The sequence below is a fragment of the Brienomyrus brachyistius genome, chromosome 7 (genome assembly GCF_023856365.1).
Source record: "Brienomyrus brachyistius isolate T26 chromosome 7, BBRACH_0.4, whole genome shotgun sequence".
NCBI classification, from domain to species: Eukaryota; Metazoa; Chordata; class Actinopteri; order Osteoglossiformes; family Mormyridae; genus Brienomyrus; species Brienomyrus brachyistius.
Window position 1 is genome coordinate 11,190,435 of NC_064539.1, and position 25,993 is coordinate 11,216,427.

The window sequence follows — 25,993 nt, forward strand, 5'->3', positions numbered from 1 at the left end:
GGATTAAAGAAAACTAAGGGTAATTTACCCATCCCTCTCTCCTAGACCCCCCGCCCCCCCATACTTTCACCCCTGCCCAGGAACACTTGGGCCCACCAGTTCGCCTATGGTAAACACATACAAATAGGAACATAGGACCAGTGGCTGCCAGATGAAGGTTGCTGACAGGTAATGGTGTGATGTTTGAGAACAATTCATTCTTAGAGAACGAGTCACTTACAAGAACCATACACTCGCGTTCATTTCCCTGCATGGATTCATTCTTTTCATTCTTCACCTTGGCTCAGAAATGTGACTAGAAAGCTGCTTTCTTTCTGGACTATAGTCAGTGAAAGCCAGTAAGACATGTAAGGGTGATTTGAGTGAGTTAGTGAATAAGAGACTCAGATAAGCTACCTTTTGGTCATGATTGAATGACTGATCTGAAGGAGTGACTGAGTTGGTGAGAGAGTGGGTTACTCAGTCACTCCTTCTGGTCTCTTGTTCTCATTGTAAACGAGTTGATGAGTCGATGAACGAGAGTCGTACCCCGGCCGTCACTGACATGCACCATCTACTGGTGTAGTATATCATCTACATGTACAGTGAGTTCCGTATGCCACAATTGGATTTTTGCCAAAACAGTTATTATTTTTCTCACATGACTGATTTGTGGTATTTAGCTTACTCCTTAGCACCAGTTACTGTCAATTACAGGCTAGTTTTCGACATACTGGAACACAAGGGTTTCAGATCTATTTTATGCAAATGGGAAGTGTCATTGTATGAGTTCGTTAACGAATCAAAACAAAGGCAACCATCCATTTTCTAAAACTCCTTGTCGTGTTCAGGGTTGAGGGAGGTCTGGAGCCTATCCCAGAGGCTATGGGCGTTAGGCAGGGAGCAACCCAGGATGGAGCACCAACCCATCACAGAGTACACTTATACACCCTTCACACACACACACACACACACACAACTATGGGCAATCTGGTAACTCCAATTAATCTCAGCAAGTGTTAAATGCCACAAAAGTACAGCCTTGCATGAAGTGAAACATCATGAAGTGAATCAGTGTCTCTGCAACCAGTCTAAACCTACAAATGACAGTCCTGCCATTCAGAAATCCACTTGAACCCAAGGCCGATGTCAAAAGACACAAACTAGTGCAGGAAGCAAGTTGGATCATTTCCCAAGCAGCACAGGGCACAAGGCAGAGATGCATGCTGGACAGGATGTCACATTACTGTAAGGTACTTACACAAACACAAATCAAAATAATAATGCACGATACATACTCCAAAACAAAGCGGTTTCATGAACACCCGGATGTAGTCGAAGAATTTCTGATAGCTCTCCAGTCAACTTATCTAATCAGCTGAATTTTTTATGGAGCTTTTACGAACGGAATACTTTTCTTCTTCAGGAATGATTTACAGTATGCACATTTAATGAACGTATGACAACATACCAAAAACAGCTAAAACAACGCATGGCCGTTCTTGTTGTTATATTTTAATTATTATATTTTGAGGTATAAACTGCTAGCCAGAAGACTATCTCCCTACCATACGAAACAATATAACGTCACTGACAATATATGACACTGGTTAAAGGAATTACGGCTTCCTGCATTCGACTATTGCGGTGTCTGCCTTCCTGAAAGACCAGTTTTACTGGAAATTTAGTGTCATAACTAAGAACAAAGTGAATATGAACTTTGCACATTTTGCATTAGACTGCAGCGTGAGAAACAGGTGATACCACAAGCTAGACGCCTGGAAAGTCCATAAATATAACTAGAAGACGTCATAGTCACGTTGCGCAACTGTCGGGTGCTCGCAACTCTCGCGATAAAAAGAAAGCGGCGGCCGGCAGTTTCCTCTATTTAAAAGGCGAGTATAGCGGGTTGTTGTGATCAGTCATATGACTTGTTAGAAAGAAACATGGGTGTGCTGCTGAGATTCGGGATGCTCATGATCGCGGCATTCGCTTGTCAAGCGAGACCGGATCGACGAGTCGACGTGCCCGAGCTTACAGACTCGCAGTACGGCTCTCTTTGGCCGCTGCCGCAGCAGGTGAAGATCTCCCCGGTTACTTTCAGCCTCAGCAGTTCAACTTTCCAGATAGTCCATTCTGCGAAGTCATCAGCCGGTCCGGGCTGCTTCCTGCTGCAGAATGCCTTCCGCAGGTTAGTGCAACGCTGCTATTGTAAGTAAATGTGACAGTAATGTTTAATGCGGTGGCTGATTTTTATTATTGAATCGATTATCTCTCTGATAATGTGAAACCATAACTGCATCAGATTTATATTACAGATTTGTGCCTTTTTTAGGACGTGATGTGAATATTTATTTGCTATGTTTCATAGGTATTTCGACTACACATTTGGCTACTCGAAGAAGCAATGGAAGGGCAAGGTAGAGAACACCCCAGAAGTGTCCGAGCTACAAGTGTGGATCACCTCCAGTGATCCGGAGTGTGAGGAGTACCCCAGCGTGACATCTGACGAGTCCTGTAGGTGTCCTTAGGGCTCCCTTTCCTGTTTAAATTACAGTAATAAATTGACATCCCAAAAAATGATTAATGCATGACTTTTGTTACATCTCTGTTATTCAGGCAGGTTAAGAATGACTTTTCTGTCATGTCTGTTTCACAGATCAGCTCAGTGTTGGTGAAAACACCGCAGTATTGACAGCAGCGAAGGTGTGGGGTGCCCTGAGAGGTATGGAATAATTTCCTGAGCAATAAAGACATTTTTACTGTCCGAAATGTGCTGACGAATGTCAAGGCCAAAACAAACACTGGTAAAGTTTTTTGTAATCTCTTTATCTCTGGTCCATGGTATGTACTGTCATGTGAAAAAGAGAGTACAATGATTACAATCAATTCTAAGTCAGTTCAGTCAATTCTAAGGTAAATTCTTTGCATATCCAGACATAAAAATGATTTGATCAAGTCTAAAAAATACGTAAGTACTTCCTCTGTTGAACAACTGCAGTAAGTTTAAAGGTTTTATTTTTGTTGTAGCAGTTTTATTGACTGATTGAGTTTTATTGATTTTAAGCTCAATAAACCCTTAAAACAGAAAACGCCATTCAGTTTTTTTTTATATGTTGTAAAGGGAACCTTAGAAGTGACAATATTTTACTACCTCTTGAGATTCTGGGCCTCTTGACAGAGTAGAGAAAGATTTCTAAGTTGGGTGCCTGCTACAAGCTAAATAAACACATATCTGGAATTAGACTTGTATGTTCACATTGTTTTCAGGTGTCTAGGTGTTGCCATTGCAAATGATCTAGGCATCTGAAAATGGCCATCCAAGCATTTTTTTGCAAATGATGGAAAAATCCCATTGAATTTAAAGCTAGTGTAACTCCTAAACCTATATGAGCTAAGCCAGAGAAATTTTGGGTTTTCCATATTGACCCAGGGGCAGACAAAATGCAACAGACTGGTTCAGTTCTGAGGTGGTTGAGCGTGGGCCATTTGTTGAGTTGAGCCAGAATGACCCTATTTTTACATTAGATTTAATGTTTAGAATAATATTTGGTATTTGTTTTACTGGAAGGACTGGAGACGTTCAGCCAGCTGGTGTATGATGATGAATATGGAGCAGTAAGTATATAATCCTCACTAGTAATCTTTTTTAGAAATGTGCACTTTATGAATTTTTAAAACCATATTATTAAACTGAGTGAAATATTTTCCATGTTTCCTTTTCTTGTTAATCCTTTTACTGAATCCGTTCTTTTCTCTGATAACAGAAGACCATCAACAAGACGGAAATTCAGGACATTCCCCGGTTTGCCCACCGCGGCATCTTGCTGGACACCGCCCGCCACTTTCTGCCCCTCAGAGTCATTCTGGAGAATCTGGTGAGATGGTCGACTTTAAGGATGCAGCATTAAATGGGTGATAGAGATGCTTCATCAGTACAGGAGCCGCTTGATCTCGCTTTCTCACGGTGTTCGCCTGGGCTTCCTCTTTGAAGTACCATTTCTTTTTTTTTTTTTTGTTTTTGCCAACGTTGTACTGTCTCTGGTCTTTAACCAGACATACGCTGTTTTCAGAAGTATAATCCTCAGGTGCACAATTATCCCATCAAGTTTCAAATTGCAAAATATATAGCCTGGTTTGACATTTTGAACATTTTCTTAGCAAGGCTTGTACGGCCATGAAAATCCTGGAAAAATCATGTAATTAAGAAATCATATTTTCCAGACCTGGAAAAGGTATGGAAAGTAAAAAAAAATATTTATTACAAAGTTTTGGTGAGGGGCGGCATGGTGGTGCAGTGGTTAGCACTGTTGCCTCACATCTCTGGCACCTGGGATCGAGTCTCCGCCTGGGTCACATGTGTGTGGAGTTTGCATGTTCTCCTCATGCTGTCGTGGGGTTTCCTCTGGGTACTCCGGTTTCCCCCCACAGTCCAAAAACATGCTGAGGCTAATTGGACTTAAACTCCTCTCTTGAGGCAGCAACTCATCCCCCACCAGGAGAGGACAATCCACCCTTTTCTGGTCAAGAACCATAGCCTTGGAGGTGCTGATCCTCATCCCGGCCGTCTCACACCCAGCTACAAACCACCCCAGTGCATGCTGCAGCTCACAATCCAACAAAGCCAACAGGAACACGTATGGGGGGGAAAAGCAACACAATCCTGAGGCTCCTAAACTGGACCCCTTTGCCCCTTGACTACACCTAGAAATTCTGTCTATATAAACTCTGCTATATAAGCTCTGGCTTAGTCTGACACCCACCCGGCTCGAATCTGATTTACTGCTGGCAATGCGAACCAAACTCTCACTCCGTTTGTACAGGGATCTGATGGCCCGCAACAACAGACCCTGCACTCTATACTCCTGGAGCACCTCCCCTAGGACCCCCTAAGGGACATGATCATGCCTTTTCCAAGTCAACAAAACATAGGTAGACTGGTTGGACAAGCTCCCATGAACCCTCAGTATTCTTGTGAGGGTGAAGACGTCTACATTGTTCCTCCTGGATCCGAGGTTTGACCAACAGGTCGATCCTGCTCTCAGGTACCCTGGCATAGACCTTCTCAGGGAGGCTGAGGAATGTGATTCCCCAAAAGTTGGAACACATGCTCCTGTCCACTTTCTTAAAGATCACCTCCCCAGTCTGCCAATCCAAAGGCAGAGTTTCTGATGTCCATGCAATGTTGAAGAGGCATGTCAGCCAAGACAGCTCCAGAACATCAAGAGCTTTCAAGAACTCAGGGTGGATTTTATCCATCCCCGGAGCCCTAGCACCAAGTAGTTGTTTGACTACTTCAGTGACCTCAGCTTCAGAGATGAGCAAGTGTCCTCCCCACCCCCCAAGTCTTCGAGCTCTACTTCCTCCGAGGAAGGTGCATCAGTTGGATTTAGGAGATCCTCGAAATATTCCTTCCACCGCCGGACAATATATCCTCAGTCGAGGTCAACAGTTCTCCATTCCTGCTGTAAATAGCATTGGTGAAACCCTGCTTCCCCATTCTGAGTCACCTGACAGTTTGGTAGAACCTTTTTGAGACTGGCCAAAAGTCCTTCTCCATAGCCTCACCAAACTCCTCCCACACTCGAGTTTTTGCTTCAGCAAGTGCCAGACCTACTTCCCTCTTGGCCTGCTGGTAACTGCCAGTTGCTTCACGTGTCCCACAAGCCAGCTAAGCTTGGATGGCCCCCTTCTTCAGCCTGACAGCTTCCTTTACAGCAGGTTTGAGGATTGCTGCCATGACTGGGACCAACCACCTTATGGCCACAGTTCCGCAATGCCACCTCACCAATGGAGTCCCAGCCCATTCAGAATCCATCTCCTCTGACTCCTTCACGACAGAAGAGAAGTGCGAGTTGAAAAGCTTCTGGACAGGGGCCTCTGCCAGACACTCCCCGCACACCCTCACTATGCATTTGGGTCTATCTGGCGTCTTCCCCCGCCATCAGATCCAACTCATCACCACGTGGTGATCAGTTGACAGCTCAGCTCCTCTCTTCACTCGAGTGTCCAAAACATATGGACAGAGATCCGACGATACGATTACAAAATCATCAAACTGCGTCCTCGGGTGCTCTGGTGCCAAGTGTACTTATGAACACCCTTATGTTCGAAAATGGTGTTTGTTATGGACAAGGTGTGATTAGCACAGAAGTACAATAACAGATCACCACTCGGGATACGATCAGGCAGACCGTTCCTCACAATGATGCCATTCGAGGTTTCACTGTCATTACCCACGTGAGCGTTAAAGTCCCACAGCAATATAATGGAGTCCCTAGACAGGGTGCAGTCCATGCCCCTCTCCAGGAGTTTTGTTCCAGTGTCCGAGTCGTGTGTTGAGGTGAGCCCAACTAGATGTAGTTGGTATCTCGGTACCTCCCGCACCAGCTCGGGCTCCTTTCCTAACAGAAAGGTTATGTTCCTTATACCTAGAGCCAATTTTGGTATCTGGCAGTTGGTCTGCCGAGACCCCTGCCTTCATCTACCACCTGATCTACATTGCACCCGACCCCCATGGCTCCCCCTGCAGGTGGTGGACCCACAGGAGGGTGGACCCATGTTATTTTTTCAGGTTAAGCCCAGCTAGGCCCCATGTGTGAAGACCCAGCCATCCCTCACCCTCAAGCCCCCACCCCAGACCTGGTTCCAGGCCGAGGCCCTGGTCTCCCCAATCCGGGCGGAGTAACATTGTCCATTGTTTTATTTTTCTTCATGGGAGTGCTTTGAATGATGTGTGTGTGTGTGTGTGTGTGTGTGTGTGTGTGTGTACGTGTACGTGTACGTGTGTGTTGACAATGTCATACATATGGTGTGGTATTGTGGAAAATGCTAAAAGAAATATCTTTATGTATAATAAATATTGTTAACTTGTAGAGTCGAATGTGTAAAGACCATATGCAGTCCAAATATCGGACTGTACAAAAGAAAGATGGGTTCATGTGTGCGCGATTGTCTGTGGTGTTTTGAGACGCCATATAAACAGTTACTGTACTACCTGTGAAAAACATTACTCTGCTATGGGTACAAGCTAGCAGAGAAATTTAGATACAGATTGTGTGAAGTTCAACTTCGAGTATGAAACTGTGAAAATAAAGACGTGTGAGAGAGAGAGAGAGAGAGAGTTGGTGTCATTCAAGTGGTTAGTGGAAGTAACATTTACATGCAAAGTCCCCAGTATCATTATTTGTTTATGACATTATAATTATTATAATGTTTAGTTGCACCTTTGCAAATTTTGTAACATGTTCGGTGTACTTGAAGTTAAAATTATTTCGTTATTTTGTGACACGTATACCACACTTTAGGGTAATTATAAGAGCACATGCAAATAACTTTTACAACTCATTAATTATTGTTTCTTAATTTATTCCTTATATTTTCAATAATTCTTCAACTTTCTGTCTGGTGATAGCTACAGTATAAAAGATGGTTATGTGTGGTTAATAATTGTTCAGCACACCATTATTAGACTAGATGGAAATGACCCTTTTTTGATAGTCTGTGTATGAACTAGAGAGAAAAGCAACATGCATGTCCTGTAAAATGTTACGCAATGGAAGGTACATCCATATCCAGAGGATGAAAGCAAGATCATAGCAGCTGCTTCCTCTGCACAAGGTGCATGTTTAATGGTGTCATATGATGATGATCACATAACTTAGGACACTTTCCTGAAACGGCTGAACAAAAAAATCTTTCTTTCAATCGATTCCTGGAAATTTAGCTTGAAGTCATGGAAAAAGTCATGGAAATTTGTTAATTGATAAGTGTATGAACTCTGTCTTAGTGAAAGGGACACGTAGGTGGTCAACAGTGATCCTAGACAGTTTGCTCTTTAGTCCTTGGCAGGTTTGCTTTTCTGTCTGTCATATTTGAAAGTTCTTCTGTGATATTCTTCTTCTGCTGACATATAGATTTGTCCCCTTGCCCACAGAGTTTTATTATGGGGAAGATGCCAAGGTAGTATCAGTTCTGAGTTATGTGACGCTTTGGCGTCTAACTGAATATGAGCTGCAAGAGGGGAAAATATTTCTCTCTGCTGTAACTCTTTGTTCAGCTTCCCTGCCTTGTGCCCATAGTCTCTGGATGGTTACATATAGTGTGTGTGTGTGTGTGTATGTATCCATCCATCCATTTTCCAAACCGCTTATCCTACTGGGTCGCGGGGGGTCCGGAACCTATCCCGGAAGCAATGGGCACGAGGCAGGTAACAACCCAGGATGGGGGGCCAGCCCATCGCAGGGCACACTCACTGTGTGTGTGTATACATACATAAATAAATTAAATGAAAAATACATAAATATATGAATGAAAGCACTTCCATTATAATCATATGGTATATGAGTGTCTGGTGTCTTGATGAAAAACCACATATTGTGTCTTTGCAGGAAGCCATGGCCATTAATAAATTCAACGTTCTTCACTGGCACATTGTGGATGACTCCTCCTTCCCCTATGAGAGTTCCGCCTTTCCAGAGCTCAGCAATAAGGTCAGTGTGGCTCCATCAGGGACACATTATTGAATACATGTGTACTTGCAGGATGTACTTCTAGGACAATAAACGGGGATTGACATAACTGGTACGCAAGTACATATTCGCCTTTAAAAGCGAATTGATTGTTGTGACACCATGAATGCATACGTATTGTATGTGCATTTATTAATTTCTTGTCATAATCGTGCATTTTAACCTCTTTGCCGTAAGTTTAAGTACGAATTACCATGTAAAGGTTAAAATGCACGACAATTTCTTGTCTCATCGGCACATAAAACACGTACGCATTCATGGTGTCGCAACAATCGATTGCCGCACGTATCGCTTTTAAAGCTGAATGCCTACTTGCGTACCAGTTATGTCAATCCCTGCCAATAAAGCATGCAGTGCTCATTCACCATGTGACATTCAGACAACCTGGAAGAAATCTTGCATTATTACGTAACCTGATCCCACGTAAAGTATCTTCCATATAAGATAAATTGTCGATAAGATAACCGATGGACAGAGGTGGCATCTCCCCTCATTGTTATTACAGGGCTCCTATCAGCAATACACACATGTGTACACTCCTACGGACGTGAAGATAGTCATTGAGTTTGCACGGATGAGGGGGATCCGTGTGGTATCAGAGTTTGACAGTCCAGGACACACTCAATCGTGGGGAAAAGGTGCAGCTTGCAATTTCTTAATCTCTCTCTTCTTGCTCTATGATGTGTTTTTTCATGACCAGGAAGGAAAATCATGAATATTAGAGTGGCCTTAAATAGTTAATAAAATGGGTTTAAATTACAAGCAGCATTACATTTTTTTGTGCACGAGTGGTACTGTAGTGAATTTTATGCTCTCAGGAAAAAGGTGCAAACTTTGTCTACTTCCAACACAGGTCAGCCAGGACTCCTGACTCCCTGCTACTCTGGAAGCGTTCCGTCCGGCACCTTTGGGCCTGTCAACCCCATCCTCAACTCCACATACGAGTTCATGGCCCAGCTCTTCAAGGAAGTGGGCCAGGTGTTCCCTGACGCTTATATTCACTTGGGTGGAGACGAGGTGGACTTCACCTGCTGGTGAGAATACCTTCCAGATAGGGTGGTGATGCGGTATAGCAGTAATGCAGCTAATAAAACAGGTCCCTGTAAATTCAGAAGTGGCATTGTGGGTCATAAAAAACTAAGCTGAACACCTGCCACTAAAAAGCCGTTTTCACGCTATGTTCATGCAGACCCCATTGAAAAGACAAATGCCTTTAGATACAGTCTGATAATGTGTTTGTCAGTCCATTGTAAAACATTTGCCTGTTTGCTTTGTTGTTAGTGATTTGTTGCTTAATAGGCAACAAGTGCCATGTCTGCAGTTTCATTGTCTAATGATTATGTCCTTTGCTAATCCTTTTTGTGCTGTTATGCTGTGAACTGGTTTAATGGAACTGCTGAATAAGTAGGTGATGGTGCTCTGTCTCTTACTGCTTGAATAACAGGAAGTCAAACCCTGATATTCAGAAATTCATGCAACAGCAAGGATTTGGTGAGGACTATACAAAACTCGAGTCTTACTATATCCAGAGGTGAGAGTCTTGCTGTTTTTATGTTCAGTTGCATAATGATGATAACAAAGGGAAAGTTATGACAACTGAGAGTATCTATGATATATTTCTTTCTGAAAAAAGACTCTGGACTGATTGCAATTGCCTGTTGGGTCTCATTTTTGCATCTGCATTCAAACTAATGTGCCAATACCATTTTTCCCTTATTTCTCTATCCAGGATCTTGGATATAGTCAGCAGCACCAACAAAGGCTATATGATTTGGCAGGAAGTATTCGACAATGGAGTAAAGGTACAAAAAAACACTAAACACATAACATTACTAACGCCATTGACATTTCTGGAGAGCAGATTAGCACCTTAATCTTTATCCATATTCTGGACCCGAACAAACACTGATGTGCTGTTGATCACTTTCTTTTATCAGAGAGGAAGAGTTTGTATTCACTCTTCCTTCTGGGCATCAGCTGTGGTCTGTTTTGTACCAAAGATGTCTGATTGGGGTTCTTCCACAGGTGGATGGTTTACTTCAGGTTAGGACAGGTCAGGTTGGGGAGCATGCTATGGTGCAGCGTGTTGCCACGCCCACCACATGACAAGACACCCTGGGATCCTGTTCGGTGTGGTGATCCCCCCCCCCCACACACACACACACATCACACACCGACACATGGTGCAGTTCCACCATCCAGAAATGACCATCTTTCTGCTGCAGTCAGGTGTTACGTGCCTCCCCTTGACCTGGTCCAGCCACTCAGCCACTCAGCAATAGGGATTCTGTGAGCTGGATCACCATAAGGGAATTGCACCCCATAGTGGCTATAGTGTCGCAACTGCCCCTAATAAAGGTAGATGGTCAGAAAGTCCAGAAAATACAAATCCCAACCAAGATTTTATTTCAACCAAGCAATTGAGTAAAAATAGTCACAGTCATAGAGTACGTGTAATATACTGTTACTCTAACTCTTGTGGTAATATAATTTGTGATAACAATAATAATAAATAATAATTATTAACAATACCCATAATAATTATTAATAATAATTTATTATGCATGGTGCTGACACACACAGTCTGGTGTACTGCAGCATTTTAGCAAATTTGCTTGAGGAGGGGTGTCATAGCGTGGGACCCCTCCTGCTGGCTGCGTTACTCAGGTGCTCAGCGCACCCGGCATCTTGAGAAAGACTCCCTGCAGCTGTGCAGGATCTCGGCTCTGTCCTCTGGGATGCCGGTGCTTCAGCGCAAAAAACTGAGGCACGTCAGAATCTTGTTTCGAGACCTGACCTGAATCCCAACAGACGTCTTTGGGATGAAGCGGAGCAGTAGGTTCCTGGCACAGTCAGTATGATGTGCTGCTCCACCTGCTGAATGCCCCTAAGGAGGAATGGATAGAATTCTTATTATGTATGGGGGGGGGGGGGACTTGAAAGTATCCAATAATAGACTGTAATTGTCATATGGGCCAAGATATAGGGGTGCTGTCATTTGAATTGTATTACATTTTTCCAAATGTCATGGTGTCCCAATAGTAAGACTGTACATGTGTGTATGAAAGGCATGTGCATTTTAAAGCTTTCCTGGGATGATGGGAAAACAAAAGTCCAGAATGTTGGAACAAACAAGCGGGCAGTGGGGTGTATCATGGTTAATGGCCGTCACGATTTCGGGTTAACCGAAACTGAAATAACCTTAAAGTGCTAGAAGAGTCGTCTTTAAATTCACAGATAAAGCTGTTTCTCGTTTTGATTCCTGCAGCTGAAACCTGATACGGTAGTGGAGGTGTGGATAGGGAGTAACTATCAGCAGGAGCTCCAAAACGTAACCAACGCTGGCTACACTACCATCCTGTCTGCCCCCTGGTACCTAGATTACATTAGCTACGGCCAGGACTGGCAGAAATACTACATGGTCGAGCCACTCGACTTTAAGGGTCGGTTAAACTCTTTGTTCCCTTGTCTTGTCAATCTTATCTGAACTTCCTTAGTAATACTGTGAAATGTTGCAGTTCCTCTTTGCTTGCTCAAACCTAACCTGTATTTTCTTCCGTTATTGAATTTAAAAATTGGGTTTATATAAAAACCAAGCTGATCAGGTTTTATTTTCTTCTTGAGTGATTGCTAAAAATCTAAAACTTGAAACTTTGAAATCTGTGGTGGGTTTAATTACCCTCGGCTGTCAAATGCTGCTTAAGATAAGCAGAGAGAAAGTTGGATAAACCAGTGATCAGAGTCTCATAATACCAGTCAATACCAATTAATGAAGTTTACCACTTAAACCTTTAGAGAGCGCCATTAGCACCTACGCATACAGACAAACAGTGACAATATGGAGGAATTTGACTTGTTGAATGACATGCTTTATAATTGCCCATTGCCTTACATACATACAGTATATGGACAAAAGTATTGGGACACCTGGCCATTACACCTATAGGAACTTTTCCAACTCCAGGAACTCTACAAAATCCTGCGGAAAGCCTTCCCAGAAGAGTGGCAGTTGTTACAGCTGGAAAGGAGGAACTAATTCCATATTGATGCTTATGGATTTAGGTTGGGATGTCATAAAAGTTTCTGTGTGTGTAATGGCCAGTGGCTTTTGTCCATAATTCAGTTCCATCTGGCAGACCCAAGTTCTTCCCTTTGAATAGCTAACATGCTACATGTGCCTCATGCCGTGACATCATCTGACATACCTCCCCTGACCGCGTATACACAAGTCATCAGGCGCTGTGTCCGCTGTGTTTGTAGCTCAAACCCGACACAGTCATCCAGGTGTGGAAGGGCAATGAGCAGAAGTACCAGAGTGAGCTGGCGTCCGTCACAGCTGCAGGCTTCCGTGCCTTGCTCTCCAGCCCCTGGTATCTGAACCGCATCTCCTATGGACAGGACTGGCAACAGTTTTACAAGACCGACCCTTACAACTTCAACGGTGTGTTGCGCATGGAAGCATATTACTACAGCTGTCAAAAAGCATACACCTAGCTTTCATTTTTTCCCAATGAAAAAGCTAACAAATGCTAACATTTTTTTTGTTTTTCAGTTTTTACAGTTTTGGGTCTTTTTTTTCCCATGACACCAGCATTGGGTTTTGATTTATTTTTTTTAAACAAGAATAACAACAATAATGTTGTTGTGGGGAATGGAGACATGTCGGCCAGTCATGGCTCAGACACCAAATAATGACACTTACACCTTGGTGTGTTATTCTAGAGTAGTGTTTGGTACAGAAGTTCTGTTGTTGCTAAAGGTAAAATCCCCAACAGAACTATCCCCAAATCTATGTAGGTCACATTTCAATGACAATATAACAGTTGTAAGTAGGTCAAATACATACTATGCTTAGGCTTATATAAAAGGGACCCTGTGTGCTGATAATTGATGACTGACACCATATTCTTAGGCCAAAATCCAGGCCACCGTTCTGCCTGCAGCAAACACAGACAGACCGTACAAATTGCATTTTCCAACCAACATTTCACACCATGTGAATTAAATCCTTCATGGTAATGAGTTTTGCTGGAAAGTGGTGATTCTTGTGACCTATTGGTAACGCCGGGGAGTGTGGAAAAATATAAGTGATGGCTCCCGTGATTTTCTGGGTCCATGCTGGGTATGGAGAGCTGAAGCAGATGCCCTCCTTCTTTGTTCTGCCCTCAAGGTCTCTCTGTCCTTGTGGTACCTAACAAGTGCCCATGTTAATAGCCAAACCTACAGCATATACAAGTCTTTTAGTGACATTAAATTCTTCCAGTTGATTTGTAAGTGCCATTATATGGAATCAAACTAAGTGACTTAAAATAATGAAGACTTCTAATTTTTCACCTTTCCGTAGCAGAATATATGTTTTCTTTGTTCCAGATTCACTTTGCATGTGCAGCCTTTTATCATTGCTTCTGTTAGTCCTCTAAAATGGTTTATTCTTTAACTCCTAGGAACCGATGCCCAGAAGAAGCTGGTAGTAGGTGGAGAGGCTTGCATGTGGGGAGAATTTGTAGATGCGACCAATCTCATGCCACGGCTCTGGTAATGCTTACATGATTGGGCAGCTAATCTAAATGGTTGAAATGGCTTTTGTTAACTGACTCGCATCTTAAACAGGGTGAACACATGCCTTCTGACTCCACGAGCTGGCAGTTCAGCTCTACAAGAAGCACATTCATATATTAACATTTAAGCTCGTTTAGGACCAGAGATGGGTAGTTCAGGTCCAGAAATTAAAAATCCAGACCGAGATTTTGTTCCAGCCAACCAGCTGACCACTCTGTGACCGACTTTATACTCAACTGGTGGGTTGAAGCTAAATCTTGGTCTGGATTTTGACTCTTAGGACATGAATTACCCACCTCTGTTTGGAACCTCAAAGCAATGTTTGTGGGTTCCCAGATTCAATTCCCCGAGGTGCCATTCAGTCTATAATGCACTCTGACATGTGACTTGAGCAAATTTCCAAAGCTCAAGCGGCTCAATTTTTGTTTTTTTTTAGAGATGAGGCCGCCAATGACCTAAAGTCAGGCTTCCTCATCATGCTACAGTACTGAGAACCAGAACTCACTCAGTCGTGTAATCCAGTGAAGAACTTTCATTAAATTTCACTAAACTCAGTCAAAGTCCACAGAAATGGTGCATACTTACAAACTTGTCCTGTCCATGGATTCTATGGACAGAGTGCAGTATAGGGTGTTGGCAGGTATCAGGGGTGCTTGTAGGCCTGGTGTGTAGTTAGTTTTTTCTCTTGTGTAAATGCCACATGTTTGTGTTGACCATGAATCTGCCCACCTGAGCTGCTGTCCATCTCCCCCCCCCCAGGCCTCGTGCCAGTGCTGTTGCCGAGCGACTGTGGAGCAGCATGGATGTGAAGGACATCAAAGACGCCTACAGCCGGCTGACGGAGCATCGCTGCCGCATGGTGCAGTAAGTGTGCAGCTCTGTCAGCCTGTAGGAAAGGTGCCTTTAGGCTGACCTGCTCTTTGTAATGGGCTTCATTTTTATTAGCTTGCTCTATGCTGGTCTGACTTGTTGGCCCACTAGGTGGTGCTGTGGTCTCTGCCTCCAGTGCTGTAGGTTTGATTCTTACTCCCAAGTGTGTGTGTGTGTGTGTGTGTGTGTGTGTGTGTGTGTGTGTGTGTGTGTAATTATTACATTGGTTGGACCAGAATAAGAATACCCGAAAAATGAGATTAACATGTAACTTTTTACATTCTGGGGACATTTTTGGTCCCCACAAGCATAACCTCAATTTTATAAAAATCTGTGAAAGTAATCAAAAAACTAAAAAAGTCTTGCATTTTGTTTTGTTACTTGTGGTTAAGGTTAGGGTGTGTAGGGGTTAAGGTTGTCATAGTTGTGATTAAGGTTGTGCCAATAGAAATGAATGGAGAGTCCCCACAAATACATAATTACAAACGTGTGTGTGGAGACGAAATATGTAGTGAAATAGTACAGGCAACTAAAATGCACTATTTGAGTGTGGATTTGATTCAGGGTGTCTCCTGCTTGGTTGCCCACCCCCAGATCACCACGCCATCCCATCCATGGTCTATCCCTCCTGGCTCATTGTCATTCTGTACTGTATAAGAGGAATAGATGCTACATACCAGGGATTCTCAAACTTTTTGGTCGAAGGTCCCCATCAGTCAGAGATCCAGACCAATTTTCAGTAACAAAACAGCATTTCATGAACTTTAATAAATTAACAATAGCCACCAATATACACTTCAATATGTAACAAAAAACGGGAACTTGGTAACACTCACCGCTTTGATTCTCTGTCATGGGGGAGATCATTATGAGTTATGCATCTCATGAAGCAATATGCTTACCACCTGGGTCCAGAATACCCTGCGGTTTGGTCCGCATCCAGATCCAGGCTTTGAGATCCTCTTATATATACCCTTAATTCTATTGATTCTACCAATTGCAGCATATTGATAAGCATGTCTGTTTGAGAATTCATACAGTAGCAGACTCTGCAGGCTGGTAGAGGGTAAAAGTGTAGCGTTTCAACTGGAAATTTTGTAATCTAACTTCCATTTCTCTTTTTCTCTTTGCAAGACGTGGGATCCCAGCTGAACCCTTGTTTATCGGATACTGCAAAAATGAGTACAGAGGCTTGTAGGTTGTACAGATTACAACAATCAGTATTCAATATGATCAAATCAATGTTCTGCTTGTGCAGTTTTTAATGTGACATTTTTCAAATTCTATGAAAGTCAATTGTACATTACTTGTACTGTAATCATTCAACTGTCTCAAATAATTGGAAATAAAAGAAAATTATAGACAAGTGTTGGAAATGGAATGAAACGTGAAATCACTGAAACTGGGTTATTGGTTAAAGACCCTTCAAATATTTTATTGTATGCGGTAAATTTGAATACTGAGGTTTTGGATGATCTGCGTAAATATGCTTGGTACTCTTTGTCCAGCATTCATTATGACACACGCATCAGGTGCCCTGGCAGTGCGTTAGCAGGCTCCAGGCCAGTTGCACAGGATTTTACACGGAAGACAGGGTCTTTCTGCAGGGTGAGAGCACACTGGTCCTGGCAGGGCTCCGCTTCGCTGCTCTCACAGCAGGCCTGCCATCTTGTTGAAGAGGGTGCGCTGCTGCTCCGCGCTCATGGCCGCATAGCTGTCCAGCTGCAGGGAGAAGGTGGCGCTGCCTGACGTCAGCGTGCGCAGCACGGTCGAGTAACCCTGTAGACGGCACGGTTTATTTCAGTCAAACAGCGTTGGGCCTATTCCACCATTCACATAAATGCATGTATGACTTTACACTCGATCCACTTGGACATCCGACGTTACTCGCGCCCTGAACCTGTGCTCCACCTACCATGGTCTCCGCCAGCGGCACAAAGGCCAAGACCACCTTGCTGTCCAGGCGGCTCTGGATGTCCCGCACACTGCCGCGCCTCTGCGCCAGGTCCCCCAGCACGGCACTCAGGTGGCTCTCCACCATTGCGATCTCCAGGCTCATCAGCGGCTCCAGCACCTGCCCCCCTGCCTGCTTCATGGCCTGGGGGGCAACGAATAAAGGCTTTGGCTCCTCAGGCTGACACCCTAGTACTGTCCACCTTGGACTATAATGTTCATCTCTTTTCAGCACCAAAACTGCTATAGTGTACATCAACCTACACAAAAAAAGTCTTTTCAAGATGGATAATATATCATCACTGTCTGATGAAAACCACATATGTTCACTTTTCGACAATGGTGACTTACTGTAGATGGAACACACCCATTCTCTATCTACTGATAGCATTTGACACCTAATAGACCAATGAAAATGTGTTTTAGGAAGTCAGTATTTAACTAGTATTAATGATTGTACTAGATAATGTTTGTATTCATGGTGATCCTTTATGGTTTACTTTATATTACTAATTTTTATCAGCACACAGCTAGATAGCTAACACATAATTGATAATTGTACATAAATCGAGATTAGTTTGTATCTTCTTGACGCTGACATATTTGCCTCACTGACAACAACTGACGCAAGTCTGTTGAAAAGCTGTTCACTGATGGCTGTAGAAAGATGTTTGTGATGCTGAGGGTCTCCATACATTATTTTAGGTATTTTATACTTTCTCAATGATTTTTTATGCTCCTGAAATGATGGATTTTTGGAGAAGTCTAATTTTCATTGGACAGCGATAACACACAGACCAGCCAAAAAAAAAGTCGGCATTTGAATTTTTCGTTGGACCACATTTAGCTTTGATTATGGTGCACATTTGTCATGCCATTGTTTCCACAGGCTTATGCAACATCTCGCCCTTTATTTTCATCCCGATTTGCCTTCATTTCTCTCCGAGATCCTGTATTGACAAGTGAGTTGAACCTCCATGAAGCCTCCTTTATCACGTCCCAAAGACCTTCAATGAGGTTAAGGTCACAATTCTGTAGTGACCAAGTCATAAGTGAGATTCCTCGTGCTCCCTGAACCACTCATTGACAATCCGAACCCATTGAATCTTACATTCTTGTCCTGGAATATGTCCATACCAGCAGGGAAGAAAAAATCCATTTATGATGGATGAAGGCGGAACCTGGCCAGTAGATTCAGGTACTCAGCTGACTTCACTTTATCGCTGCATAACATTACTGAGCTGTAATAATGATCCAGTCATTGGCTCTTAAGTATTTGCTGATATAAATTCAAATGGAGATGTTTTTTTTTGGTCGGCCAGTGTATATGCAGTATACATATATACAGCATACATATATATATATATATATATATACACCATATGTTCTAGCATAAGTAGTATTGAACATCACTTAGCTGCCCATTGTTAGCATGAGGGCTATATAGGATGGGATCATGCTACTATAAATGCAGTGAGGTTACAAGATGTGCACACCAGATGGCAGTCTGTCTCTGCAAAGTAACACAATGCGACAAGAGCCTGTTAACCTTCGTAACATTTAGCATTGAGCATGCAGCCCCTACCTTCAGCATGCAGCGGGACACGCACGCCGACACCATGGCCATAGAGGTGCCAGGCTGCACGCTGACGGCCTGCACTGCTGTGGAAACGCCCTGCACGGGGAATCCCAGCACTGGACCTGGGTGTGACAGGGTCTCATGACAACTGCTTCAATACCAAAAGTAATCAATAATTCATCATTGCAGTTTGCAAATGGACATGGGGCAACAGTGAGTATTAATGTCATGTAGCCATGGAGACGGCGGATTCTGTTACCTTGGAGGTAAGCGCTGCGTATTCCATTCTGCACAGCATCCTTGATTTCAGTCGCCAGCTGGTCCCCCACACCCCCCTCAAAGGCCACATCGCTGGCCACGTCCTCCTGGGGACTGACTTCCAGGCTCACTGTCACCACATGTCGCCTGTCTCCTAGGATTCGGTCTAGGGTGTCTGTAAGGTGTTGCAGGGTGTGTGGTTTCGGGAACCAGCATGGCAGATAGATGTGGAAAGGCAGGTACTAGCATGAGGCCTACCTGTGCTTGATGCTGGCTGGAGAATGGTCTCCCTGTAGGCGACCTGCAGGGGGCCCAGGTAGGTGTTGATGCCATACTCCCTCCTGATTCGGTCGTGGATGATCTCGATGTGAAGCTCGCCCATGCCACAGAGGATCGTCTGGGGGGGAGATGGTGTATGCAGAAAGGCAGAGAGCACCGTTTAGGATACCAGCCACTTTCTCCACTCCCCTCCCTTTTGGCAGAGAGCATAAGATCGACCATCACTCAGACCAGAGGATTCTGGGACAGTTTTGTCCCAGAGGCAAGTTGGCTGCTCATACAATAATTATGCGTTAAATGGTGTGAATCTGACACTTTATGTATTCTCTGGTGTCTGATTTGTATGTGTATGGTGTTTGTCTATTGAGTCGGACTTGTCAGTGGTGAGTTCAAGCCATGTCATAACATACAATAACACAAACTTTATAGGATCCCAAGGTTGGGTTTTTTATTGCGTTTCCAAAACAAACTTATCTGTGTGTGTTTTATCATGGACAATTAGGTTAATTTTTTAACAAAAATAACATTTTTGTTATTGTGGCCAGAATTGTGACAGGTGGCAAGCCAGACAAATATAAATGTTTCAATATGTAAATTGATATCCACTATAACTCTACTAATACACTAAGCAAATATATAAAATGATAAAGTTTTATTATTCTATGAAAAAACCAGTACATAACATGCTGAACTAACACAGAACACCGCTATGCATTAAATTATGCTAAACAAGTATTCTGCTAGAAATTTTTTAGACACTAAATGCAAAAATCTAATCCTCTTTACCTTTTCGTTTTATATCATGGTGAAATAACATCTCATCACTTATACACTGGCAACGCATACGCAAACGCAGTTGCGCCTCTTATCTAGTAACACTGGGACCAAACTGGCACAGGAAAAGCAATTTTGCCAACTAATACTATTACGAGCCAGTTTAGAAAAAAAACACAATTATTTGAGACATTAAGATATTTTGTAGATTTACACGTTTAGATATGGTACTGAAGAATTGCAATGCTATGGGTCCCCTCTAGTGGCTGATCATGGAATAAACCATAAAACAAACTGCTTTCTGAAGGGAGTTTAGGGCTGAAACGTAAATTCCAAACATTGCTGGTGCTCTGAATTTTATGGTCGTTTGAGTGCTGTTTATCTGAAACTGTATTCTGATGCTGAAGCACATATACCCACCTGTCCAGAGTCTGGGTCTGTTTTAACCTTGAGACTTGGGTCTTCCCTCTGAAGACAGGTCAAAGCATGTTCAAGGTCTTTAAAAAAAAAAAGAAAAGATTTTGTTACATTTAAAGAACTCATATGCACAGAAAGAAGCAGAAATCTAGTTCCAACTGCATGAAGAGAACTTGGATTTTGTAAAAAAAAAAAAAAAAAAGGCAATGTCTAATCCAGTGTTTCCCAACGCAAAGTTCGGGGAAGAACTCCCTCCCAGCTCCCAGTCAATCAGGAACGCTGAATACCTGGTACAAGTGCACTGGGAGCTGAGAGGAATTCAATTTCATTCAATTCAATTTTATTTATATAGCGCTCATAAAAACAGTCATTGTTGGAAAAACGTGTACTGTCCGGGGTTCCCCGAGGGTCTGGGTTGGGAAACACTGGTCAAAGCAGTGGTTCTCTGCGGTCAGGTGCCTACCTGTTTGCTTGGACATAGTTGGGGGTTCAATGGTGCAGAAGAACACTGGGTCTGGAACCTCCACGCCAGCCAGGATCAGGTTTCTGGGCTTCTCATCTGAGCCTGCAGGCCGCTTCTCATCGCCTAGCGCCTGACGGGCTGCTGCAGATGCCGATGCTTTGGAGGCCACGATAGTGTCCCCTGTGACAGTCTAGGGTGGTGGGGTGTGACAAATACGGCATCTATTTGCGGATACCTTTGAGCTAACGATGGCAGGGGGGCGAGCCAAGGGGGCTGACCTGCTTAAGGCCGACCGTCAGGGCGATGTTTCCAGCCATGAGGGAGGGGATCTCCACGTGCTGGTCTGCAAACGGCACCAACAGGCGACTCATCCGCTCCCTGGAGACGTGCGAAAGCACAAAGAGGCCCCTAGCATCTGCAAGACCGCCACACACCTCCAGTTCATTTACATGCACTGGAATATTGACATGTGACTATATCAGCAGATTAAGCATCAGATACCTTTTTAACCTTGACTGACTTGCTAATTCATTTCTTCACAAAAATACAAGGATATGTAATGAGATTCATTCCCATACAGCAAACCAGTCCATGTCAACAGAAGTTGTTTCAAGTTTTTCAGTCATTTAAACAGAACAACCAAACGGCCAATTGTAAAGTGATTTTACAATGAATATTCAGCTTCAGTACGTCAATGAGATATTAGCTTCATATATTGCAGGGAAATGTGTCCTACGTGTTGTTCCTGTTGATGTTGTACACGGCAGACTGGGTTTTCATAGTGCCCGAGTATATGCGGACAAACACTAGGGGCCCCCGCTGTTTATCATGCACCACCTTGAACGCCAGGGCACAAAGGTCTTCATTGTACCACTGCCTACAGGATGAGAGAGAAAGAACAGAGCAGAGGCTTTGATGGGGAGGGGGGAATCTGCGCAGAGCCGGGGCCCCCGCGGCGAGAGCGAGCGCAGACTCACAGCATGTCGTGGTGGCGCTCGCTGGGTGCCGGGAGGTAGGCGGCGACGGCGTCCAGCAGCGGCTGCACCCCCTTGTTTCTCAGGGCACTTCCACAGAGCACGGGGACGCCCTTCCGTGACAGGGTCACCCGCCGGATCGCCTGCCGCAGCTTGGCACAGACACACCGCCATGGCTGTACGCTTACTGCAGTGTAATTTACGTGCCTTTACCAACTTATGATATGTTATGGATTAGTCCCAATACTCAAGGGGATTAACAACACAAGAGTGATGATACTCGGGTTGCTGCTGTTACAGTACGTATGACCCACAGACATAAGGAACAAAGGTCAGCATGGGCCCTGGGACATCCTCATGCTTATAAACAGTCCTGTCACATGACTTGGGGACGTCTCAGTGTCATATCACTGCTTACTTTTCCAGGTGGAACAGCGTCAAAGTTGTCAGCGAACTCCCCCAGCAACAGCTCGGCAAACTCATCGTCCAGGTCTGCAACCTGAAGAAGTCACTGAACGTGAATTTCTTTTCAACATATTCTTTACATTACACCATTAACAGAGGGAATCAGAGTGACACAAAACCTCCTTTAATACAAATCCTTGTGAAGATGGATCAAGTAGCAAAGGGGGGCAAAGCAGTTACTTAAAAAATGAGACCAGTCTGTCTCCCAACAGGATATACGATATTACAGCTGGCTGGTATCCCAGTCAGAATGGCAGGAAATTCCCAGCAGAATTATTATTCCCATTTTGCTAACCTGTTCAATGAGATTACTCCTGGCATCCCTGACATTCCTCAAGAATTCTGGGTCGTCTGATGAGTCCAAGGGTTTTGTCTCAAATACTCGACCGTCACTGTCAGACTGATGCCATGTCATTCGCTGACTGGTGATTAAATCGACCAATCCGGTGAAGCCTTTACCTCTGCCAATGGGCATCTGCAGGACCAGTGTTACTAATTTCCAGGTTATTTCAGTAAAACAAGGGCAGCAACATATTAAAATCAGTAAAACTTCTCGCTCACGTGAAATCAGAATATCTTCTGCATCTGTTTTTCATTCACATTGTAAACATTCAGAAACAGTTCAAGACATAAGAATTAATTTAGTTTCTTTGGAATTCTAAAAATAGTTACCTGAACAATAACTGGATTGACTTTAAGTTTCTTCTTTATGCTCTCAACCGAATCTGTTAAGCTAAAAAAAAGAATCCTGACTTAAAACATACATATATTTAGAATTCTTTTTCTAAAATATTATTTCAATGGTCTGTCAATTTTCACATGTAATAAATTGTGATTAAAATCATACTTCATTTTAAAAGTTATCAGCAGTACAAGATGATTGATACTGCATACGCATTTATAGCTGTGAAATAATAAAACATCATGGTAACTGGAATAAATGACTGAAATGTGAATGCGATGAAATGAAAGGTCAAATGTCAGGGGTTAGGGGTCAGACCTGGCTCCCGGTTTGTCCATCTTGTTCAGGAAACAGATTCGTGGCACATGGTGCTTGTCAGCCTGCCGCCACACTGTTAGGGTCTGGGCCTGTTGTCACCCCACAACACAGGCATTGAAATGTCACATTTCAATGGGCAGTCAGCAGCTTAGAGGTTACACACAAGGGAAGAAAACTCCCAGATTTGGCCCAGATATAATCCACTTAATCTGAATTACCCAGGACACTACAAAACTGCATCAATGGGGAAAAAAATCAAAGGCGCAAAAGCATAAACTATCTGATCAACTAACTAAAACTACCTTTGTTGCCTTCATTCAGTGATTACCCAAAAGATCTACCATAAGTGGAGGTGAGTGGCAGTGTAACACTGTCTCGGATCTACTGCATATCCACAGTAACGCCAACAAACACGTAGATGATGTTGAGCCTGACCATACTGGCTTCACCCACCTCTACTCCGGCTGAAGCATCAAACACAGCCACGGCCCCATCCAAGACCCGCAGAGCTCTCTCCACTTCCAGCGTGAAATCCACGTGCCCTGAGGAAAAAAAAAAAAAATAAAAAAAATAAATAAAAAATCGCAGTATGGCACGTGATTATCACAACACGAAGTTCCATGGCTGGCCCAAGTCGCAGTTACCTGAATGTCCACCAGGGGGCAAATTTTACTACTTGGCCCCAGATGCAGTTAATTATGCAAGAGTTAAAGCTGCAGCTGCCGCTAAACTGAAAGTGCAATTACAGTCTGCCTGGGGCTAAAACAGTTAGCTTATAAGACAGTGAACAGTTGTACACTCGAACTTTTCCCTTCTTGCAGGTTGTTTCCTCACTGCTACCTGTCCTCCCAGGCACAAAGAGTTCATACCAGGGGTGTCTATGAGATTGATCCTGTGGTCTTTCCAATCGAAGGTGACTGCAGCAGACTGTATTGTAATCCCCCTCTCCCTTTCTTGAACCATAAAATCTGTTACAGTGTCTCCATCATCAACATCTGAAGTAAAAATAAACATGCTATTATTTCATTGTCAAAAACACAAAACAACTGCAATTAATGGAGCTATACATCTATATGTTAATACTTCTTCGCATTCATTTTTAAAGTAAATTTCCCCATTTATCTACCCACCTATTTTCAAGTCCAATTCAAGTTTACGATTCTGTATTATAAACGCCATCAGCTTATTTCCATATTTCAGATCAAATTAAACAAAATGGTAACACATTACTGTGGTTAAGAACTTTAAGTAAAAAAAAAAAATTCTTACTGAATTCTTAAGCAAAATACTGTATAGCTCCAACACCCATTTATAAAATGTATAAGGATTCACCCAGCTTTGGATGAAAGCTTTTGGATGAAAGTTAAACTATTAAACATAAAATAAACTCAAATGATGATTCCGAATTTTGGGGACTGAATATAGGCAGTCTGAGTATGTTGTTTGCTGTATAACTTGGTTGTGAATGGTGTCCGCACCTCCCAATGACCGGGTATATCCTGAGTAATACAGCATTCTCTCTGTGGTGGTGGTCTTCCCTGCATCAATGTGAGCCATGATACCAATATTGCGGATTCTACAACACAAGCAAGAGCAACAACCACTCTGTTTCAAAATTTTGAAACACAGTTTAGTGAAGACAAGTACCAGGCTTATCAAACAGATCACAGGTTTCATGAATCACTAAAGTAACCAATCTGATCATAGTAATAGATAGGAAGAGCGTTATCACAATGAAAATAATGGTGTACACTGTGTGTGATCCCTGAGCACAGGAACTTATCGATTCATCAAAGCGGGAGAACACATAATACGTCATATATCACTAGCCATTCATATAAGTTTGATATCAGAATTGCAATATAACTTTCATGATTGGATTGTTGTTCACAAATAATGCACTTCATCAACGAAAAAATGGAAAAAGAATTCTGGTGTTATCGCACCTACTTTACAAATTCAACGCAAAGATTAGCCATTTAAGAAATATTACAGCAACTTACTTTGATATATCTGGATTGACCACTGATCGCACTGACTTAACATCATCTGTGAATCATAGTAACAAACATCAAAAATACTATCCATATGCCCAGCTATATAATAATGTTGATAGGATTAGATATAATACCTGATAGTTCATATTGACATGCATATCATATAAGGACAACATTCATACATACCTGGTAGAAAACTGTAATTTCTTTTTCCTTGTAACCTCCACCTACACCATGTATAAGCTCTAAACTTCCAACACTGAGAACACTATAATAAAAATAATAATACACAATAGGAGAGAGAAATCAGTAATATGACACCTCAAAAGTCTACTCATGGTTACCATGGTAAAGTCTATGGTCTTCCTTACCACATCAAGTATAGCGGCAGAGTTTAGGGTCTTTGCCACCGCTGTTGTAAGAGACATCATCAGTCACAGGTCACTTAAAAAGAAAATATATATCAGAAATTGACACGGGCAACGAAAAAATGGTACGTTTTTACTTCACGGGCCGGTTTTATAACATTTACGCAACAGCACCAATCTGTCGACAAACTGTCTGGTGTAATAATTTAAGGTTGTGGATACTTCTAAACAGTTAAATGAAGAATCTGTAAGCTGCCAATGCAATTCACCTGACCTCACTCATGTGAAGCGGTGCACTCTCGGAATAATTTCTCTACACACTGCTCTTTTGGTTCCGGAGCTTTGGCCTTAGATATTTTAAAACCGTAATGAAGAAATGAATTATATATCATTAAAATATTTTGCATGTATAAGTATAAACTATGTGACAGTTATTAGTTATTATCATGCATTAAGTGCTTAAAAAAGAAGGCTAGTAAGTTGCGTTTTTTACCATAGTCCATACTTCCGGTATTATTGGGCAAACC

At 42.9% G+C, this 25,993-nt stretch overlaps 2 protein-coding genes across 5 annotated transcripts; one reads left to right on the forward strand and one right to left on the reverse strand.

Moving 5' to 3' along the window:
• Window positions 1-1,813: 1,813 nt before the first annotated feature.
• On the forward strand, window positions 1,814-16,305 carry hexb (hexosaminidase B (beta polypeptide)). Of its 2 annotated transcripts, none has more exons than XM_049019080.1 (14): window positions 1,814-2,170; window positions 2,351-2,496; window positions 2,639-2,704; window positions 3,551-3,597; window positions 3,747-3,857; window positions 8,370-8,471; window positions 9,016-9,148; window positions 9,364-9,544; window positions 9,955-10,041; window positions 10,240-10,312; window positions 12,771-12,951; window positions 13,955-14,045; window positions 14,829-14,933; window positions 16,074-16,305. In XM_049019080.1, the coding sequence occupies exons 1-14, from the start codon at window positions 1,926-1,928 to the stop codon at window positions 16,135-16,137; spliced, it is 1,632 nt and encodes a 543-aa protein (XP_048875037.1). In that variant the 5' UTR covers window positions 1,814-1,925; the 3' UTR covers window positions 16,138-16,305. The 2 variants fall into 2 exon arrangements, with proteins under 2 accessions (XP_048875037.1, XP_048875038.1); XM_049019081.1 differs by lacking the exon at window positions 12,771-12,951 and adding an exon at window positions 11,779-11,953 and having other exon boundaries at window positions 1,820-2,170.
• gfm2 (GTP dependent ribosome recycling factor mitochondrial 2) lies at window positions 15,673-25,986 on the reverse strand. Of its 3 annotated transcripts, none has more exons than XM_049019064.1 (21): window positions 25,960-25,986; window positions 25,470-25,542; window positions 25,285-25,366; window positions 25,105-25,150; window positions 24,580-24,677; window positions 23,971-24,096; window positions 23,555-23,643; window positions 23,102-23,190; window positions 22,774-22,834; window positions 22,397-22,576; window positions 22,055-22,135; window positions 21,640-21,788; window positions 21,399-21,539; window positions 20,941-21,040; window positions 20,663-20,852; window positions 20,203-20,279; window positions 18,988-19,126; window positions 18,731-18,904; window positions 18,478-18,593; window positions 16,855-17,037; window positions 15,673-16,718 (listed from the first exon to the last, which is right to left on the reverse strand). In XM_049019064.1, exons 2-21 carry the CDS (start codon window positions 25,527-25,529, stop codon window positions 16,590-16,592), a joined length of 2,310 nt encoding a protein of 769 aa, XP_048875021.1. In that variant the 5' UTR covers window positions 25,530-25,542; window positions 25,960-25,986; the 3' UTR covers window positions 15,673-16,589. The 3 variants fall into 3 exon arrangements, with proteins under 3 accessions (XP_048875021.1, XP_048875020.1, XP_048875022.1); XM_049019063.1 differs by lacking the exon at window positions 25,960-25,986 and adding an exon at window positions 25,741-25,849; XM_049019065.1 differs by lacking the exon at window positions 25,960-25,986 and adding an exon at window positions 25,736-25,757.
• Window positions 25,987-25,993: the final 7 nt, after the last annotated feature.